At 45.5% G+C, this 21092-nt stretch overlaps 1 protein-coding gene across 1 annotated transcript in view; it reads right to left on the bottom strand.

Annotated features, from left to right (window-relative positions):
• Positions 1–21092, bottom strand: part of LOC140411522 (equilibrative nucleobase transporter 1-like) — a 128229-nt gene that overhangs the window by 29057 nt on the left and 78080 nt on the right. The window contains exon 8 of the mRNA XM_072500608.1: positions 6826–7061. Coding sequence (XP_072356709.1) covers positions 6826–7061 — 236 coding nt within the window. The remainder of the gene's footprint in view (positions 1–6825; positions 7062–21092) is intronic.

Here is a 21092-nt window from a genome sequence, read left to right as displayed (position 1 = left end):
CTCAGACAATGGAACACATTTTGTGGCTCGAATCAATTCTGAGTTATGCGAAGCACTCAAAATTAAACAACAACTGCACTGCGCGTATCATCCACAGGCAGCAGGAATTGTAGAAAGAGCAAATGGGACCTTAAAAGAAAAATTATCTAAATTGACCGAAGAAACTGGATTAAATTGGCTAAAGGTATTGCCTTTGGCACTGTTTCACATGAGGGTTACTCCACAAAGAACAAAGAACAGAGAAATGTACAGCACAGGAACAGGCCCTTCGGCCCTCCATGCCCGTGCCGACCATACTGCCCGACTAAACTACAATCTTCTACACTTCCTGGGTCCGTATCCTTCTATTCCCATCCTATTCATATAATTGTCACGATGCCCCTTAAATGTCCCTATCGTCCCTGCTTCCACTACCTCCTCCGGTAGCGAGTTCCAGGTACCCACTACCCTCTGCGTAAAAAACTTGCCTCGTACATCTACTCTAAACCTTGCCCCTCTCACCTTAAACCTATGCCCCCTAGTAATTGACCCCTCTACCCTGGGGAAAAGCCTCTGACTATCCACTCTGTCTATGCCCCTCATAATTTTGTATACCTCTATCAGGTCGCCCCTCAACCTCCTTCGTTCCAGTGAGAACAAACCGAGTTTATTCAATCGCTCCTCATAGCTTATGCCCTCCATACCAGGCAACATTCTGGTAAATCTCTTCTGCACCCTCTCTAAAGCCTCCACATCCTTCTGGTAGTGTGGCGACCAGAATTGAACACTATACTCCAAGTGTGGCCTAACTAAGGTTCTATACAGCTGCAACATGACTTGCCAATTCCTATACTCAATGCCCCGGCCAATGAAGGCAAGCATGCCGTATGCCTTCTTGACTACCTTCTCCACCCGTGTTGCCCCTTTCAATGACCTGTGGACCTGTACTCCTAGATCTCTTTGACTTTCAATACTCTTGAGGGTTCTACCATTCACTGTATATACCCTACCTGCATTAGACCTTCCAAAATGCATTACCTCACATTTGTCCGGATTAAACTCCATCTGCCATCTCTCCGCCCAAGTCTCCAGACAATCTAAATCCTGCTGTATCCTCAGACAGTCCTCATCGCTATCCGCAATTCCACCAACCTTTGTGTCGTCTGCAAACTTACTAATCAGACCAGTTACATTTTCCTCCAAATCATTTATATATACTACAAAGAGCAAAGGTCCCAGCACTGATCCCTGTGGAACACCACTGGTCACAGCCCTCCAATTAGAAAAGCATCCCTCCATTGCTACCCTCTGCCTTCTATGGCCTAGCCAGTTCTGTACCCACCTTGCCAGTTCACCCCTGATCCCGTGTGACTTCACCTTTTGTACCAGTCTACCATGAGGGACCTTGTCAAAGGCCTTACTGAAGTCCATATAGACAACATCTACTGCCCTACCTGCATCAATCATCTTAGTGACCTCCTCGAAAAACTCTATCAAGTTAGTGAGACACGACCTCCCCTTCACAAAACCGTGCTGCCTCTCACTAATACGTCCATTTGCTTCCAAATGGGAGTAGATCCTGTCTCTAAGAATTCTCTCCAGTAATTTCCCTACCACTGAAGTAAGGCTCACCGGCCTGTAGTTCCCGGGATTTTCGTTGCTACCCTACTTAAACAGAGGAACAACATTGGCTATTCTCCAGTCCTCCGGGACATCCCCTGAAGACAGCGAGGATCCAAAGATTTCTGTCAAGGCCTCAGCAATTTCCTCTCCAGCCTCCTTCAGTATTCTGGGGTAGATCCCATCAGGCCCTGGGGACTTATCTACCTTAATATTTTTTAAGACACCCAACACCTCGTCATTTTGGATCACAATGTGACCCAGGCTATCTACACCCCCTTCTCCAGACTCAACATCTACCAATTCCTTCTCTTTGGTGAATACTGATCCACATTCACGGTCCGGGCTGTCAGCTGCAGAGTTAGTCTACGGTCGACCAATGAGGACTCCCTGGGGTGCCCATGAAGAACCCCTAGAGGGAGTAGACCTCCACGTTATGGGAGATAAAATGCTGAGTTATTTGAAGCAATTAACATTTTCTTTGAAGTTTCTCCACTCGCAGGTAAAACAGGCCCATCTCCCAGCAGCAGCCGGAACAAAGATTTGTTTCATTTTGTTTCCGACATTTCCGCAAAGAGTGCGAAGAGAGCCAGGAGTTTACAGGAAGTGTAGCTGACTGGGAGCAAAACTCCCATTTTGAAAAACTTGAGGATAGACAAGTCCCCCGGGCCTGACGGGATATATCCAAGGATTCTATGGGAAGCAAGAGATGAAATTGCAGAGCCGTTGGCAATGATCTTTTCGTCCTCACTGTCAACAGGGGTGGTACCAGGGGATTGGAGAGTGGCGAATGTCGTGCCCCTGTTCAAAAAAGGAACTAGGGATAACCCTGGGAATTACAGGCCAGTTAGTCTTACTTCGGTGGTAGGCAAAGTAATGGAAAGGGTACTGAAGGATAGGATTTCTGAGCATCTGGAAAGACACTGCTTGATTAGGGATAGTCAGCACGGATTTGTGAGGGGTAGGTCTTGCCTTACAAATCTTATTGAATTCTTTGAGGAGGTGACCAAGCATGTGGATGAAGGTAAAGCAGTGGATGTAGTGTACATGGATTTTAGTAAGGCATTTGATAAAGTTCCCCATGGTAGGCTTATGCAGAAAGTAAGGAGGCATGGGATAGTGGGAAATTTGGCCAGTTGGATAACGAACTGGCTAACCGATAGAAGTCAGAGAGTGGTGGTGGATGGCAAATATTCAGCCTGGATCCCAGTTACCAGTGGCGTACCGCAGGGATCAGTTCTGGGTCCTCTGCTGTTTGCGATTTTCATTAATGACTTGGATGAGGGAGTTGAAGGGTGGGTCAGTAAATTTGCAGACGATACGAAGATTGGTGGAGTTGTGGATAGTAAGGAGGGCTGTTGTCGGCTGCAAAGAGACATAGATAGGATGCAGAGCTGGGCTGAGAAGTGGCAGATGGAGTTTAACCCTGAAAAGTGTGAGGTTGTCCATTTTGGAAGGACAAATATGAATGCGGAATATAGGGTTAACGGCAGATTTCTTGGCAATGTGGAGGAGCAGAGAGATCTTGGGGTCTATGTTCATACATCTTTGAAAGTTGCCACTCAAGTGGATAGAGCTGTGAAGAAGGCCTATGGTGTGCTCGCGTTCATTAACAGAGGGATTGAATTTAAGAGCCGTGAGGTGATGATGCAGCTGTACAAAACTTTGGTAAGGCCACATTTGGAGTACTGTGTACAGTTCTGGTCGCCTCATTTTAGGAAGGATGTGGAAGCTCTGGAAAAGGTGCAAAGAAGATTTACCAGGATGTTGCCTGGAATGGAGAGTAGGTCTTACGAGGAAAGGTTGAGGGTGCTAGGCCTTTTCTCATTAGAGCGGAGAAGGATGAGGGGCGACTTGATAGAGGTTTATAAGATGATCAGGGGAATAGATAGAGACTTTTTCCCCGGGTGGCACACACCATTACAAGGGGACATAAATTTAAGGTGAAAGGTGGAAGATATAGGAGGGATATCAGAGGTAGGTTCTTTACCCAGAGAGTAGTGGGGGCATGGAATGCACTGCCTGTGGAAGTAGTTGAGTCGGAAACATTAGGGACCTTCAAGCAGCTATTGGATAGGTACATGGATTACGGTAAAATGATATAGTGTAGATTTATTTGTTCTTAAGGGCAGCACGGTAGCATTGTGGATAGCGCAATTGCTTCACAGCTCCATGGTCCCAAGTTCGATTCCGGCTTGGGTCATTGTCTGTGCGGAGTCTGCACGTCCTCCCCGTGTCTGCGTGGGTTTCCTCCGGGTGCTCCGGTTTCCTCCCACAGTCCAAAGATGTGCGGGTTAGGTGAATTGGCCAATGATAAATTGCCCTTAATGTCCAAATTGCCCTTGGTGTTGGGTGGAGGTGTTGACCTTGGGTAGGGTGCTCTTTCCAAGAGCCGGTGCAGACTCAAAGGGCCGAATGGCCTCCTTCTGCACTGTAAATTCAATGATAATCTATGATTAATCTAGGACAAAGGTTCGGCACAACATCGTGGGCCGAAGGGCCTGTTCTGTGCTGTATTTTTCTATGTTCTATGTTCTAAAGATCCCTCGATATCCAGTAGTCAAACCAGGAGACTACGCGCTGATAAAGAATTGGGACAGAGAGAAGTTAGAGCAACGCTGGAGCGGCCCTTTTCAAGTATTGCTGACTACACCGACTGCCGTTAAACTCAAAGGACGTTCGAGTTGGGTACACCTATCGGATTGTAAGAAGATTGGTTTCAGCCCCAACGAGGACGCAGAATGAGGATCTTCATTATCACATTTGGACTATTTGGACAAATTGGTCTTAATGGCCATTCGACAGTAGGCGAACAAACTGACCAAGAGCTGCGTGCTAATAGCTTTCTATATATGTCATATGTTTATGCTGACAGATTGAATGTAAGTAACTGTTGGGTTTGTACCTGTATCCCCATCCATTCCAAGGAGGGGCTACCTCTCCAATCACTCCCATTCCACTTAGCAGAAACAGTTGAGTGGATACTGCGTCAAAACCGAACACAGGGGTTCGGTGGAGACATGAAAATTTGGAGATCGGCTGGCTATGGGATGACTAGATTTTTAGCCTGGTATCAACCTGGATACCCCCATGTTTCGAATCCCCCTGCCCTTACCATCCCATCGAGCACTGCGCAAGGATCCCTATGTTTTAGTAAATCAGGAGAAGGACCATCAATGGGGCAGAGTAGGTGTAATCTTACAACTGAATGGCAGGGACCGATACCAAACATCTCCAACAAGGGTATGTTTGTTCTTGATTGGTCCAGGGTGTGGAATAAAACATCAAATAGCTCATGGACGCAGAATTCCCAGCTACCCTGGATGACAATGGCTGAGAATGTTACGGCCTACAACGGGACCTATTTCATATGTGGCACTAAAGCATACTCCTGGCTTCCCAGAAATTGGACAGGGTCCTGTTATCTAGGATATGTCGTACCCTGCATGCACCACCTACTCTCCCTTAAACAACACTCCTCACGAATCAGGAGGACCATTAGTAAAACCGAGGAGTTCTTTATGATCGCCTTTCCACAATACGGAAAAGGCAAGGCAGCAAACGAACTGATCCTTATGGCCTCGGCATTGGAACAACTGTCGAACATAACGGCAGCAGAATCCAGGGCAACCGGACGGGCACTAGCCAAGGTCTCAGCTGAGCTGGTGGCTGTCCGGACTGTGGCATTACAAAATCGAATGGCTCTGGATTATCTGTTAGCCTCGCAGGGAGGAACGTGTGCCATTATAGGTCAGGAATGCTGTACTTATATCCCAGATGCCTCTGAAAATATTACCAACCTAGCTGACCATATAAGAAGACAGGCGGATCAACTTCAAGAAATTGGCCAAGAATTTCACAATTATAACCCACCAGGTTGGTTAGGTTGGCTGGGACACGGATTGTTCGATTGGATCTTTAAGGCCTTCATATTATTACTATTAGCAATAGGATTGCTTGGATGCTTGTGTCAATGTATTTACACCCGTCTCCTGAATATCCCTATTTGAACAAATTGAGTGGTTGTCCTGATGGGACAACATGAGGGAATGTGAAAGTGTACAAACTCAGCAATAGCATGATGGGAAAAATAGCCAACTTATGTAACCAAGTGTGAGACAGCTGTGTCAGCTAAGTGCCAAGATCAGACCCTGACAAACTAGACAAAGCTAAGAATCCACATAATTGTATCATACAAGGCCAGAAGAGGGAAAATAGTGCCTGACCTTATTAAAACCTGATAACAATGCCACGATCTAGGAATGTCCTAATAACACAACCTCCTCATGACCTAGGTCCATCTGCGTCAAGGCATCATGAGGGCAGAGATAAAAACAAAATAGGACCACGTCTTAAACCCTCTAAAGACAAAATACTGCAAATAAGCCGCGTCAGGGTCTTTCCATGACAACATGTTTGATCAGAAGTTTTGACTGTATTGACATTTTTGAACAAGGTCTGTTTTTGTAAAATGATACAGTTTTTGTATAAATATTGAACGTTTTCTCCATGTCTTTGCGAGCTTGATAAAGAATGAGCAGGTTTACCTTAACAGCTCTCGCTCTCTCTAATCTGTAGCCATCTGCATGCAGACTTTGGTCAATAAAGACAAAGTTAGTTTTATCGAAACCAAGGTGTAAAGTTGTTTTTTTCACAGTCTTGAAGTAGGAAAAATTTTAAAAGACGACAGGTGGAGGAGAATCATAGATTATTATAGAATTTACAGTGCAGAAGGAGGCCATTCGGCCCATCGAGTCTGCACTGTTTCTTGGAAATAGCACCCTACCCAAGGTCAACACCTCTACCCTATCCCCATAACCCAGTAACCCCACCCAACACTAAGAGCAATTTTGGACACTAAGGGCAATTTATCACGGCCAATCCACTTGACCTGCACATCTTTGGACTGTGGGAGGAAACCGGAACACCCGTAGGAAATCCACGCACACACGGGGAGGATGTGCAGACTCCGCACAGACAGTGACCGAAGCCGGAATCGAACCTGGGATCCTGAATCTGTGAAGCAATTGTGCTCACCACTGTGCTACCGTGCTGCCCATGAATGAAGCGTGAATAAGCGGAAATGCTGGATATTACATATAAGACAAATGATAGACTAATGGCAGAGGAGGCAAATAGAGAGGCATGCGTCAAGGCAGGGCGGTGAAGAGAGAATCGTAGCTTGGGATTCATTAGAGGTCACAGCACCAATCTCGCCCATCTCACCATTTCCTTCTTCAGTTTTTTCCTGTCTCTCCCCAGGGCCTCCTTCCTTCTCTTCCTTTCTCAGTGCGCTGTCTGCTTCCATATTCTCCTGCCCGTAGCCAATGACTCCTTCCATTTCATCATATGTCCCGTCCTTCTCTCCTATATTTACTTCTCCTCCATGGTCTGGTTCTATCTGGCTTGGCGTTGCTTCTTCACGGCAGAATGATCGCAGTGCCAACGTATCACAGCTGATGCTGTCCGACAAGGGAATAAAACCCGGGTTAACCACAGGTTCTGATGCAACATTCGGCACAAGTGTTTATTTAAATTAAAATGCAGGATACGCAGGTGATCGGTCAAGTATTCACACAAAAGGCAGCAGCAGGAATTAATCAATAGTCAGAGAGTATGAGGCCGCGAGGCAGCAACAGGGGGAGTGGTAACAGCAGAAACAACTGGAACAAGTAATTTGACATCGGGCTCACGGAGCGCCCAGTGGATACTCGCAGCAGGGGGATGAGCGTTAATCCATATACAGCAATTCCATAAAGGAAAGGACATTTACGACGCGATAATAGTCTGGCCTGTACTATGGTCCCGGAGCAGACCCGAAAACACTGGACTGAAAGCTCGATATTTTATTTCAGTTTTGTTGTACTGTGAGGAAAGGCTACCTCGGTCCAGGTGTGATTTTACAAAGAAATAGTTATATGTAATATTAATATAGACGTATTATTAATAGTGGTAACATTACACCCGGAAATTGCTAACAATTATCCTTTAAACAATGTGACTCAATACAGTGAACAATGTCATCCTTAACTGGCATCCTTATTCGCATTCAAACAATTATAAATCATCTCAGCTCCCAATCCACTGTTAACACAGTTAGCACTCAGGAATACGTGTTGGCATGGTCGGACTGGATATTTCAGAATACTCATAAAAAGTGTGTTCATGTGTTTAAGTACTGACGTTAGTGAACGTTTTAACGTCAGCGAAAAAGCAAATCACTGGGCAAAGATGATTGGCAGATGTGATGAATTTTCCCAACAGAAAGAACAGCATATTAAGAACAAATAAAGAATAAAGAAAAGTACAGCACAGGAACAGGCCCTTCGGCCCTCCAAGCCTGTGTCGAACAAGCTGCCCATCTAAACGAAACTAAAACATTCTGACTAACTGATTTATGAGAACAAATATATTAGCGTAAGCGAGAAAACTTTGTCGGGATGTGCAAATGGATAGCCCCAGCTTTTTCCAGTTGTTTAAATTGGAAACCTGCAGCTGCAATTCATGTTTGTTCCGCAGCAAGGGAGAAATCCATATTAATGAGTGAAAATATGGAAATGCCGAATAGAATGAACACATATTTGCCAATAGCTTCACTGTCGATGATATGAAAATCAATCCAGTAATAACTGTAAATCAGCAGTGGAGAGAGCAACTTGGTAAAATTACAATTACTATGGAAGTGCTGCTGGGAAACTTGATGGAGCTGCCGGCTAACAATCTCCAGGCGCAGATGGAATTCATTATGTTCATTAAACATGTGTCTAATGAGGTGGAGGATGAATTGTTGTTAAGTTTCCAAACTTCCCTGGATTATGAAAAAGTACCACCCAGCCGGAAAATGGCACATATAACCCCTGTATCTATTTGTCTAAATATACACAAACTCTCAAACCACAGATCATATTCCAGTCTGTATTTTATTTCTCAGTTACTCTTATCCCACCTGTAAACCGACAGAACACTTCAATAAATTCCAGCTTGTAACTCACTCTCCGATATGATTCCAAACTGTAAACTTCACGGAGTTATCTGTTACTCTCGACTTCATTCCAGTCAGTATCGCGTCAGTTTATAACATTGATTCTGATAGGAGAAAATCGCAACAACTAGATTCCACTTCTATATGTGTCTCTAATACTAAATATATTTTCACCCCACAACCACCGACCAACTCCTGAATAGCATGATTGTATTCCAGCCTGCCACATATTAAAGAAAAACTTTAATGCAAAGCGATCGTTTCGATGATCATTGACATTATATTTTTACTTTTTTCTTCACGCAGCTCACATCCTGTACTCGATTCCAGTTTCAAACTGAATATCAGTTATCTGCTCCACGAAATGTAACCACTCGAACAATTCGATTAGCTACCGTTACTCATTCCCAGGGATTTATGATTATGTAGTTCACCACCCGATCCTTGACCTCCACTAAAGGCTATAGCACACCCACCAGGTATTTATTTTATATGCGTCAAATAATAAAGTGCATTCTTCAAATTTTAAATTACTATATCTAATAAATTGCCGAGGGTATATTAACTATACGATGCATTAACATATTGCCGTAGCCAACAACGTAAAACCCAAAATTAGATTCCAGCCTGTAACTAGCCCCGGGAAAACTGCCATTCGAGGTTCAAAGCATTTTTAAACCAATGTTAGGATTTAAGCATGTAACTCGTTCCTGTGCACCTCCTATCAGGTTCTATCAGCCTGCAACCCGTTCCTGTGCACATTCTATCAGGTTCTATCAGCTTGTAACCCGTTCCTGTGCACCATCTATCAGGTTCTATCAGCTTGTAACTCGTTCCTGTGCACCTTCTCTCAGGTTCTATCAGCTTGTAACCCATTCCTGTGCACTTTCTATCAGGTTCTATCAGCTTGTAATCCGTTCCTGTGCACCTTCTATCAGGTTCTAACAGCTTGTAACCCGTTCCTGTGCCCCTTCTCTCAGGTTCTATCAGCTTGTAACCCATTCCTGTGCACCTTCTATCAGGTTCTTTCAGCTTGTAACCCGTTCCTGTGCAACATCTATCAGGTTCTATCAGCTTGTAACTTGTTCCTGTGCATCTTCTATCAGGTTCTATCAGCTTGTAACCCGTTCCTGTGCACCTTCTATCAGGTTCTATCAGCTTGTAACCCGTTCCTGTGCACCTTCTATCAGGTTCAATCAGCTTGTAACTCGTTCCTGTGCACCTTCTATTAGGTTCTAACAGCTTGTACCTCGTTCCTGTGCACCTTCTAGAAGGTTCTATCAGCTTGTAACTCGTTCCTGTGCACCTTCTATCAGGTTCTATCAGCTTGTAAATCGTTCCTGTGCCCCTGCTATCAGGTTCTATCAGCTTGTAACCCGTTCCTGTGCATCTTCTATCAGGTTCTATCAGCTTGTAACTCGTTCCTGTGCATCTTCTATCAGGGTCTATCAGCTTGTAACTCCTTCCTGTGCACCTTCGATCAGGTTCTATCAGCTTGTAACCCGCTCCTGTGCAACTTCTATCAGGTACTATCAGCTTGTAGCCCGTTCCTGTGCACCGTCTATCAGGGTCTATCAGCTTGTAACTCCATCCTGTGCACCTTCTATCAGGTTCTATCAGCTTGTAACCCGTTCCTGTGCACCTTCTATCAGGTTCTATCAGCTTGTAACCCGTTCCTGTGCACCTTCTATCAGGTTCAATCAGTTTGTAACTCGTTCCTATGCACCTTCTATCAGGTTCTATCAGCTTGTAACCCGTTCCTGTGCATCTTCTGTCAGGTTCTATTAGCTTGCAACACGTTCCTGTGCACCTACTAGCAGGTTCTCAGCTTGTAACTCGTTCGTGTGCACCTTCTATCAGGTTCCATCAGATTGTAACTCGTTCCTGTGCACATTCTATCAGGTTCAATCAGTTTGTAACTCGTTCCTGTGCACCTTCTATCAGGTTCTATCAGCTTGTAACCCGTTCCTGTGCACCTTCTATCAGGTTCTAACAGCTTGTAACTCATTCCTGTGCACCTTCTATCAGGGTCTATCAGCTTGTAACTCGTTCCTGTGCCCCTTCTATCAGGTTCTATCCGCTTGTAACCCGTTCCTGTGCATCTTCTATCAGGGTCTATCAGCTTGTAACTCCTTCCTGTGTACCTTCTATCAGGTTCTATCAGCGTGTAACCCGTTCGTGTGCACCTTCTATCAGGTTCCATCAGATTGTAACTCGTTCCTGTGCACATTCTATCAGGTTCAATCAGTTTGTAACTCGTTCCTGTGCACCTTCTATCAGGTTCTATCAGCTTGTAACCCGTTCCTGTGCACCTTCTATCAGGTTCTATCTGCTTTGAATTCGTTCCCGTGCACCTTCTATCAGGTTCTATCAGCTTACAACCCGTGCCTGTGCACCTACTATCAGGTTCTCAGCTTGTAACTCGTTCGTGTGCACCTTCTATCAAGTTCCATCAGCTTGTAACTCGTTCCTGTGCACTTTCTATCAGGTTCTATCAGCTTGTAACCCGTTCCTGTGCACCTTCTATCGGGTTCTATCAGCTTGTAACTCGTTCCTGTGCCCCTTCTATCAGGTTCTATCCGCTTGTAACCCGTTCCTGTGCATTTTCTATCAGGGTCTATCAGCTTGTAACTCCTTCCTGTGCACCTTCTATCAGGTTCTATCAGCGTGTAACCCGTTCCTGTGCACCTTCTATCAGGTTCTATCAGCTTGTAACCCGTTCCAGTGCAACTTCTATCAGGTTCTATCAGCTTGTAGCCCGTTCCAGTGCACCTTCTATCAGGGTCTATCAGCTTGTAACTCCTTCCTGTGCACCTTCTATCAGGTTCTATCAGCTTGTAACCCGTTCCTGTGCACCTTCTATCAGGTTCAATCAGTTTGTAACTCGTTCCTATGCACCTTCTATCAGGTTCTATCAGCTTGTAACCCGTTCCTGTGCACCTACTAGCAGGTTCTCAGCTTGTAACTCGTTCGTGTGCACCTTCTATCAGGTTCAATCAGTTTGTAACTCGTTCCTGTGCACCTTCTATCAGGTTCTATCTGCTTTGAATTCGTTCCCGTGCACCTTCTGTCAGGTTCTATCAGCTTACAGCCCGTGCCTGTGCACCTACTATCAGGTTCTCAGCTTGTAACTCGTTCGTGTGCACCTTCTATCAAGTTCCATCAGCTTGTAACTCGTTCCTGTGCACTTTCTATCAGGTTCTATCAGCTTGTAACTCCTTCCTGTGCACCTTCTATCAGGTTCTATCAGCTTGTAACCCGTTCCTGTGCACCTTCTATCAGGTTCAATCAGCTTGTAACTCGTTCCTGTGCCCCTTCTATCAGGTTCTATCCGCTTGTAACCCGTTCCTGTGCATTTTCTATCAGGGTCTATCAGCTTGTAACTCCTTCCTGTGTACCTTCTATCAGGTTCTATCAGCGTGTAACCCGTTCCTGTGCACCTTCTATCAGGTTCTATCAGCGTGTAACTCGTTCCTGTGCACCTTCTATCAGGTTCAATCAGCTTGTAAATCGTTCCTGTGCCCCTGCTATCAGGTTCTATCAGCTTGTAACCCGTTCCTGTGCATCTTCTATCAGGTTATATCAGCTTGTAACTCGTTCCTGTGCATCTTCTATCAGGGTCTATCAGCTTGTAACTCCTTCCTGTGCACCTTCGATCAGGTTCTATCAGCTTGTAACCCGCTCCTGTGCAACTTCTATCAGGTTCTATCAGCTTGTAACTTGTTCCTGTGCATCTTCTATCAGGTTCTATCAGCTTGTAACCCGTTCCTGTGCACCTTCTATCAGGTTCTATCAGCTTGTAACCCGTTCCTGTGCACCTTCTATCAGGTTCAATCAGCTTGTAACTCGTTCCTGTGCACCTTCTATTAGGTTCTAACAGCTTGTACCTCGTTCCTGTGCACCTTCTAGAAGGTTCTATCAGCTTGTAACTCGTTCCTGTGCACCTTCTATCAGGTTCTATCAGCTTGTAAATCGTTCCTGTGCCCCTGCTATCAGGTTCTATCAGCTTGTAACCCGTTCCTGTGCATCTTCTATCAGGTTCTATCAGCTTGTAACTCGTTCCTGTGCATCTTCTATCAGGGTCTATCAGCTTGTAACTCCTTCCTGTGCACCTTCGATCAGGTTCTATCAGCTTGTAACCCGCTCCTGTGCAACTTCTATCAGGTACTATCAGCTTGTAGCCCGTTCCTGTGCACCGTCCATCAGGGTCTATCAGCTTGTAACTCCATCCTGTGCACCTTCTATCAGGTTCTATCAGCTTGTAACCCGTTCCTGTGCACCTTCTATCAGGTTCTATCAGCTTGTAACCCGTTCCTGTGCACCTTCTATCAGGTTCAATCAGTTTGTAACTCGTTCCTATGCACCTTCTATCAGGTTCTATCAGCTTGTAACCCGTTCCTGTGCATCTTCTGTCAGGTTCTATTAGCTTGCAACACGTTCCTGTGCACCTACTAGCAGGTTCTCAGCTTGTAACTCGTTCGTGTGCACCTTCTATCAGGTTCCATCAGATTGTAACTCGTTCCTGTGCACATTCTATCAGGTTCAATCAGTTTGTAACTCGTTCCTGTGCACCTTCTATCAGGTTCTATCAGCTTGTAACCCGTTCCTGTGCACCTTCTATCAGGTTCTAACAGCTTGTAACTCATTCCTGTGCACCTTCTATCAGGGTCTATCAGCTTGTAACTCGTTCCTGTGCCCCTTCTATCAGGTTCTATCCGCTTGTAACCCGTTCCTGTGCATCTTCTATCAGGGTCTATCAGCTTGTAACTCCTTCCTGTGTACCTTCTATCAGGTTCTATCAGCGTGTAACCCGTTCGTGTGCACCTTCTATCAGGTTCCATCAGATTGTAACTCGTTCCTGTGCACATTCTATCAGGTTCAATCAGTTTGTAACTCGTTCCTGTGCACCTTCTATCAGGTTCTATCAGCTTGTAACCCGTTCCTGTGCACCTTCTATCAGGTTCTATCTGCTTTGAATTCGTTCCCGTGCACCTTCTGTCAGGTTCTATCAGCTTACAACCCGTGCCTGTGCACCTACTATCAGGTTCTCAGCTTGTAACTCGTTCGTGTGCACCTTCTATCAAGTTCCATCAGCTTGTAACTCGTTCCTGTGCACTTTCTATCAGGTTCTATCAGCTTGTAACCCGTTCCTGTGCACCTTCTATCGGGTTCTATCAGCTTGTAACTCGTTCCTGTGCCCCTTCTATCAGGTTCTATCCGCTTGTAACCCGTTCCTGTGCATTTTCTATCAGGGTCTATCAGCTTGTAACTCCTTCCTGTGCACCTTCTATCAGGTTCTATCAGCGTATAACCCGTTCCTGTGCACCTTCTATCAGGTTCTATCAGCTTGTAACCCGTTCCAGTGCAACTTCTATCAGGTTCTATCAGCTTGTAGCCCGTTCCTGTGCACCTTCTATCAGGGTCTATCAGCTTGTAACTCCTTCCTGTGTACCTTCTATCAGGTTCTATCAGCGTGTAACCCGTTCGTGTGCACCTTCTATCAGGTTCCATCAGATTGTAACTCGTTCCTGTGCACCTTCTATCAGGTTCTATCAGCTTGTAACCCGTTCCTGTGCACCTTCTATCAGGTTCTATCTGCTTTGAATTCGTTCCCGTGCACCTTCTGTCAGGTTCTATCAGCTTACAACCCGTGCCTGTGCACCTACTATCAGGTTCTCAGCTTGTAACTCGTTCGTGTGCACCTTCTGTCAAGTTCCATCAGCTTGTAACTCGTTCCTGTGCACTTTCTATCAGGTTCTATCAGCTTGTAACCCGTTCCTGTGCACCTTCTATCGGGTTCTATCAGCTTGTAACTCGTTCCTGTGCCCCTTCTATCAGGTTCTATCCGCTTGTAACCCGTTCCTGTGCACCTTCTATCAGGGTCTATCAGCTTGTAACTCCTTCCTGTGCACCTTCTATCAGGTTCTATCAGCTTGTAACCCGTTCCTGTGCACCTTCTATCAGGTTCAATCAGTTTGTAACTCGTTCCTATGCACCTTCTATCAGGTTCTATCAGCTTGTAACCCGTTCCTGTGCACCTACTAGCAGGTTCTCAGCTTGTAACTCGTTCGTGTGCACCTTCTATCAGGTTCAATCAGTTTGTAACTCGTTCCTGTGCACCTTCTATCAGGTTCTATCAGCTTGTAACCCGTTCCTGTGCACCTTCTATCAGGTTCTATCTGCTTTGAATTCGTTCCCGTGCACCTTCTGTCAGGTTCTATCAGCTTACAGCCCGTGCCTGTGCACCTACTATCAGGTTCTCAGCTTGTAACTCGTTCGTGTGCACCTTCTATCAAGTTCCATCAGCTTGTAACTCGTTCCTGTGCACTTTCTATCAGGTTCTATCAGCTTGTAACTCCTTCCTGTGCACCTTCTATCAGGTTCTATCAGCTTGTAACCCGTTCCTGTGCACCTTCTATCAGGTTCAATCAGCTTGTAACTCGTTCCTGTGCCCCTTCTATCAGGTTCTATCCGCTTGTAACCCGTTCCTGTGCATTTTCTATCAGGGTCTATCAGCTTGTAACTCCTTCCTGTGTACCTTCTATCAGGTTCTATCAGCGTGTAACCCGTTCCTGTGCACCTTCTATCAGGTTCTATCAGCGTGTAACTCGTTCCTGTGCACCTTCTATCAGGTTCAATCAGCTTGTAAATCGTTCCTGTGCCCCTGCTATCAGGTTCTATCAGCTTGTAACCCGTTCCTGTGCATCTTCTATCAGGTTATATCAGCTTGTAACTCGTTCCTGTGCATCTTCTATCAGGGTCTATCAGCTTGTAACTCCTTCCTGTGCACCTTCGATCAGGTTCTATCAGCTTGTAACCCGCTCCTGTGCAACTTCTATCAGGTTCTATCAGCTTGTAGCCCGTTCCTGTGCACCTTCTATCAGGTTCAATCAGTTTGTAACTCGTTCCTATGCACCTTCTATCAGGTTCTATCAGCTTGTAACCCGTTCCCGTGCACCTTCTGTCAGGTTCTATCAGCTTGCAACCCGTTCCTGTGCACCTACTAGCAGGTTCTCAGCTTGTAACTCGTTCGTGTGCACCTTCTATCAGGTTCCATCAGCTTGTAACTCGTTCCTGTGCACCTTCTATCAGGTTCTATCAGCTTGTAACCCGTTCCTGTGCACCTTCTATCAGGTTCTATCTGCTTTGAATTCGTTCCCGTGCACCTTCTGTCAGGTTCTATCAGCTTACAACCCGTGCCTGTGCACCTACTATCAGGTTCTCAGCTTGTAACTCGTTCGTGTGCACCTTCTATCAAGTTCCATCAGCTTGTAACTCGTTCCTGTGCACCTTCTATCAGGTTCTAACAGCTTGTAACTCGTTCCTGTGCCCCTTCTATCAGGTTCAATCAGCTTGTCACACGTTCCTGTGCACCTTCTATCAGGTTCCATCAGATTGTAACCAGTTCCTGTGCACCATCTATCAGGTTCTATCAGCTTTGAATTCGTTCCCGTGCACCTTCTGTCAGGTTCTATCAGCTTACAACCCGTGCCTGTGCACCTACTATCAGGTTCTCAGCTTGTAACTCGTTCGTGTGCACCTTCTATCAAGTTCCATCAGCTTGTAACTCGTTCCTGTGCACCTTCTATCAGGTTCTAACAGCTTGTAACTCGTTCCTGTGCCCCTTCTATCAGGTTCAATCAGCTTGTCACACGTTCCTGTGCACCTTCTGTCAGGTTCTATCAGCTTGTAACCCGTTCCTGTGCCCCTTCTATCAGGTTCAATCAGCTTGTAACTCGTTCCTGTGCACCTTCCATCAGGTTCTATCAGCTTGTAACTCGTTCCTGTGCACCTTCTATCAGGTTCTATCAGCTTGTAACTCGTTCCTGTGCACCTTCTATCAGGTTCAATCAGCTTGTAACCCGTTCCTGTGCACCTTCTATCAGGTTCTATCAGCTTGTAACCCGTTCCTGTGCCCCTTCTATCAGGTTCAATCAGCTTGTAACTCGTTCCTGTGCCCCTTCTATCAGGTTCTATCAGCTTGTAACCCGTTCCTGTGCATCTTCTATCAGGTTCAATCAGCTTGTAACTCGTTCCTGTGCCCCTTCTATCAGGGTCTATCAGCTTGTAACTCCTTCCTGTGTACCTTCTATCAGGTTCTATCAGCGTGTAACCCGTTCCTGTGCACCTTCTGTCAGGTTCAATCAGCTTGTAACTCGTTCCTGTGCCCCTGCTATCAGGTTCTATCAGCTTGTAACCCGTTCCTGTGCACCTTCTATCAGGTTCTATCAGCTTTTAACTCGTTTCTGTGCACCTTCTACCAGGGTCTATCAGCTTGTAACTCCTTCCTGTGCACCTTCTGTCAGGTTCAATCAGCTTGTAACTCGTTCCTGTGCCCCTTCTATCAGGTTCAATCAGCTTGTCACACGTTCCTGTGCACCTTCTATCAGGTTCTATCAGCTTTTAACTCGTTTCTGTGCACCTTCTACCAGGGTCTATCAGTTTGTAACTCGTTCCTGTGCACCTTCTATCAGGTTCTATCAGCTTGTAACTCGTTCCTGTGCACCTTCTATCAGGTTCCATCAGCTTGTAACTCGTTCCTGTGCACCTTCTATCAAGTGCTATTAGCTTGTAACTCGTTCCTGTGCACCTTCTATGAGGTTCTATCAGCTTGTAACCCGTTTCGGTGCACCTTCTATCAGGTTCAATCAGCTTGGAACTCGTTCCTGTGCACGATCAAGAAGGTTATATCAGCTTGTAACTCGTTCCTGTGCACCTTCTATCAGGTTCTATCAGCTTGTAAATCGTTCCTGTGCCCCAGCTATCAGGTACTATCAGCTTGTAACCCGTTCCTGTGCATCTTCTATCAGGTTCTATCAGCTTGTAACTCGTCCCTGTGCATCTTCTATCAGGGTCTATCAGCTTGTAACTCCTTCCTGTGCACCTTCTATTAGGTTCTATCAGGTTGTAACCCGCTCCTGTGCTCCTTCTATCAGGTTCTATCAGCTTGTAACTCGTTTCTGTGCACCTTCTATTAGGTTCTAACAGCTTGTAACTCGTTCCTGTGAACCTTCTATCAGGTTCTATCAGCTTGTAACCCGTTCCTGTGCACCTTCTATCAGATTCTATCAGTGTAACCCGTTCCTGTGCACCTTCTATCAGGTTCTATCAGCTTGTAACCCATTCCTGTGCACCTTCTATCAGGTCCTAACAGCTTGTAACACGTTCCTGTGCACCTTCTATCAGGTTATATCAGCTTGTAACCCGTTCCTGTGCACCTGCTATCAGGTTCTATCAGCGTGTAACTCGTTCCTTTGCACCTCCTGTCAGGTTCTATCAGCTTGTAACCCGTTCCTGTGCAACTTCTATCAGGTTCTATCAGCTTGTAACTCGTTCCTATGCACCTTCTATCAGGTTCTATCAGCTTGTAACCCGTTCCTGTGTAGCTTCTATCTGGTTCTTTCAGCTTGTAACCCATTCCTGTGCGCCTTCTATCAGGTTATAACAGTTTGTAACACGTTCCTGTGCACCTTATATCATGTTCTATCAGCTTGTCACCCGTTCCTGTGCATCTTCTTTCAGGTTCTATCAGCTTGTATCTCATTCCTTTGCATCTTCTATCAGGGTCTATCAGCTTTTAACTCGTTCCTGTGCACCTTCTATCAGGGTCTATTAGCTTGTCACCCGTTCCTGTGCATCTTCTTTCAGGTTCTATCAGCTTGTATCTCATTCCTTTGCATCTTCTATCAGGTTCTATCAGCTTATAACCCGTTCCTGTGCACCTTCTATCAGGTTCTATCAGCTTGTAACCCGTTCCTGTGCACCATCTATAAGGTTCTATCAGCCTTTTACCCGTTCCTGTGCTCCTTCTATCAGATTCTATCAGCTTGTAACCCGTTCCTGTGCACCTTCTATCAGGTTCTATTAGCTACTAACCCGTTCCTGTGCATCTTCTATCTGGTTCTATCAGCGTGTAACTCGTTCCTGTGCCCCTTCTATCATGTTCTATCAGCTTGTCACCCGTTCCTGTGCATCTTCTATCAGGTTCTATCAGCTTGTATCTCATTCCTGTGCATCTTCTATCAGGTGCTATCAGCTTGTAAATCCTTCCTATGCACCTTCTATTATGTTCTATCAGCTTGTAACTCGTTCCTGTGCACCTTCTATCAGGGTCTATCAGTTTTTACCTCGTTCCTATGCACCTTCTATCTGGTTCTATCAGCTTGTAAATCCTTCCTGTGCACCTCCTGTCAGGTTCTATCAGCTTGTAACCCGTTCCTGTGCAACTTCTATCAGGTTCTATCAGCTTGTAACTCGTTCCTATGCACCTTCTATCAGGTTCTATCAGCTTGTAACCCGTTCATGTGTAGCTTCTATCTGGTTCTATCAGCTTGTAACCCATTCCTGTGCATCTTCTATCAGGTTCTATCAGCTTGTAACCCGTTCCTGTGCACCTTCTATCAGATTCTATCAGTGTAACCCGTTCCTGTGCACATTCTATCAGATTCTATCAGTGTAACCCGTTCCTGTGCACCTTCTATCAGGTTCTATCAGCTTGTAACCCATTCCTGTGCACCGTCTATCAGGTTCTAACAGCTTGTACCACGTTCCTGTGCACCTTATATCAGGTGCTATTAGCTTGTATCTCGTTCCTGTGCATCTTCTATCAGGTTCTATCAGCTTGTAACCCGTTCCTGTGCACCTTCTATGAGGTTCTATCAGCTTGTAACCCCTTCCTGTGCAACTTCTATCAGGTTCTATCAGTTTGTAACCCGTTGCTGTGCACCTTCTATCAGGTTCAATCAGCTTGTAACTCGTTTCTGTGCACCTTCTATTAGGTTCTAACAGCTTGCAACTCGTTCCTGTGCGCCTTCTATCAGGTTCTATCAGCTTGTAACCCGTTCCTGTGCACCTTCTATCAGATTCTATCAGTGTAACCCGTTCCTGTGCACCTTCTATCAGGTTCTATCAGCTTGTAACCCATTCCTGTGCACCTTCTCTCAGGTTCTAACAGCTTGTAACACGTTCCTTTGCACCTTCTATCAGGTTATATCAGCTTGTAACCCGTTCCTGTGCACCTGCTATCAGGTTCTATCAGCGTGTAACTCGTTCCTTTGCACCTCCTGTCAGGTTCTATCAGCTTGTAACCCGTTCCTGTGCACCTTATATCATGTTCTATCAGCTTGTCACCCGTTCCTGTGCATCTTCTATCAGGTTCTGCCAGCTTGAATCTCATTCCTTTGCATCTTCTATCAGGGTCTATCAGCTTTTAACTCGTTCCTGTGCACCTTCTATGAGGTTCTATCAGCTTATGACCCGTTCCTGTGCACCTTCTATCAGGTTCTATCAGCTTGTAACCCGTTCCTGTGCACCATCTATAAGGTTCTATCAGCCTTTTACCCGTTCCTGTGCACCTTCTATCAGATTCTATCAGCTTGTAACCCGTTCCTGTGCACCTTCTATCAGGTTCTATTAGCTACTAACCCGTTCCTGTGCATCTTCTATCTGGTTCTATCAGCGTGTAACTCGTTCCTGTGCCCCTTCTATCATGTTCTATCAGCTTGTAACCCGCTCCTGTGCTCCTTCTATCAGGTTCTATCAGCTTGTAACTCGTTCCTGTGCACCTTCTATTAGGTTCTAACAGCTTGTAACTCGTTCCTGTGAACCTTCTATCAGGTTCTATCAGCTTGTAACCCGTTCCTGTGCACCTTCTATCAGATTCTATCAGTGTAACCCGTTCCTGTGCACCTTCTATCAGGTTCTATCAGCTTGTAACCCGTTCCTGTGCACCTTCTATCAGGTCCTAACAGCGTGTAACTCGTTCCTGTGCCCCTTCTATCAGGTTCTATTAGCTACTAACCCGTTCCTGTGCATCTTCTATCTGGTTCTATCAGCGTGTAACTCGTTCCTGTGCCCCTTCTATCATGTTCTATCAGCTTGTCACCCGTTCCTGTGCATCTTCTATCAGGTTCTATCAGCTTGTATCTCATTCCTGTGCATCTTCTATCAGGTGCTATCAGCTTGTAAATCCTTCCTATGCACCTTCTATTATGTTCTATCAGCTTGTAACTCGTTCCTGTGCACCTTCTATCAGGGTCTATCAGTTTTTACCTCGTTCCTATGCACCTTCTATCTGGTTCTATCAGCTTGTAAATCCTTCCTGTGCACCTCCTGTCAGGTTCTATCAGCTTGTAACCCGTTCCTGTGCAACTTCTATCAGGTTCTATCAGCTTGTAACTCGTTCCTATGCACCTTCTATCAGGTTCTATCAGCTTGTAACCCGTTCATGTGTAGCTTCTATCTGGTTCTATCAGCTTGTAACCCATTCCTGTGCATCTTCTATCAGGTTCTATCAGCTTGTAACCCGTTCCTGTGCACCTTCTATCAGATTCTATCAGTGTAACCCGTTCCTGTGCACATTCTATCAGATTCTATCAGTGTAACCCGTTCCTGTGCACCTTCTATCAGGTTCTATCAGCTTGTAACCCATTCCTGTGCACCGTCTATCAGGTTCTAACAGCTTGTACCACGTTCCTGTGCACCTTATATCAGGTGCTATTAGCTTGTATCT

The sequence above is a fragment of the Scyliorhinus torazame genome, chromosome 4 (assembly GCF_047496885.1).
Source record: "Scyliorhinus torazame isolate Kashiwa2021f chromosome 4, sScyTor2.1, whole genome shotgun sequence".
Lineage (NCBI taxonomy): Eukaryota > Metazoa > Chordata > Chondrichthyes > Carcharhiniformes > Scyliorhinidae > Scyliorhinus > Scyliorhinus torazame.
This window is presented reverse-complemented; position numbering and strand designations above follow the sequence as displayed.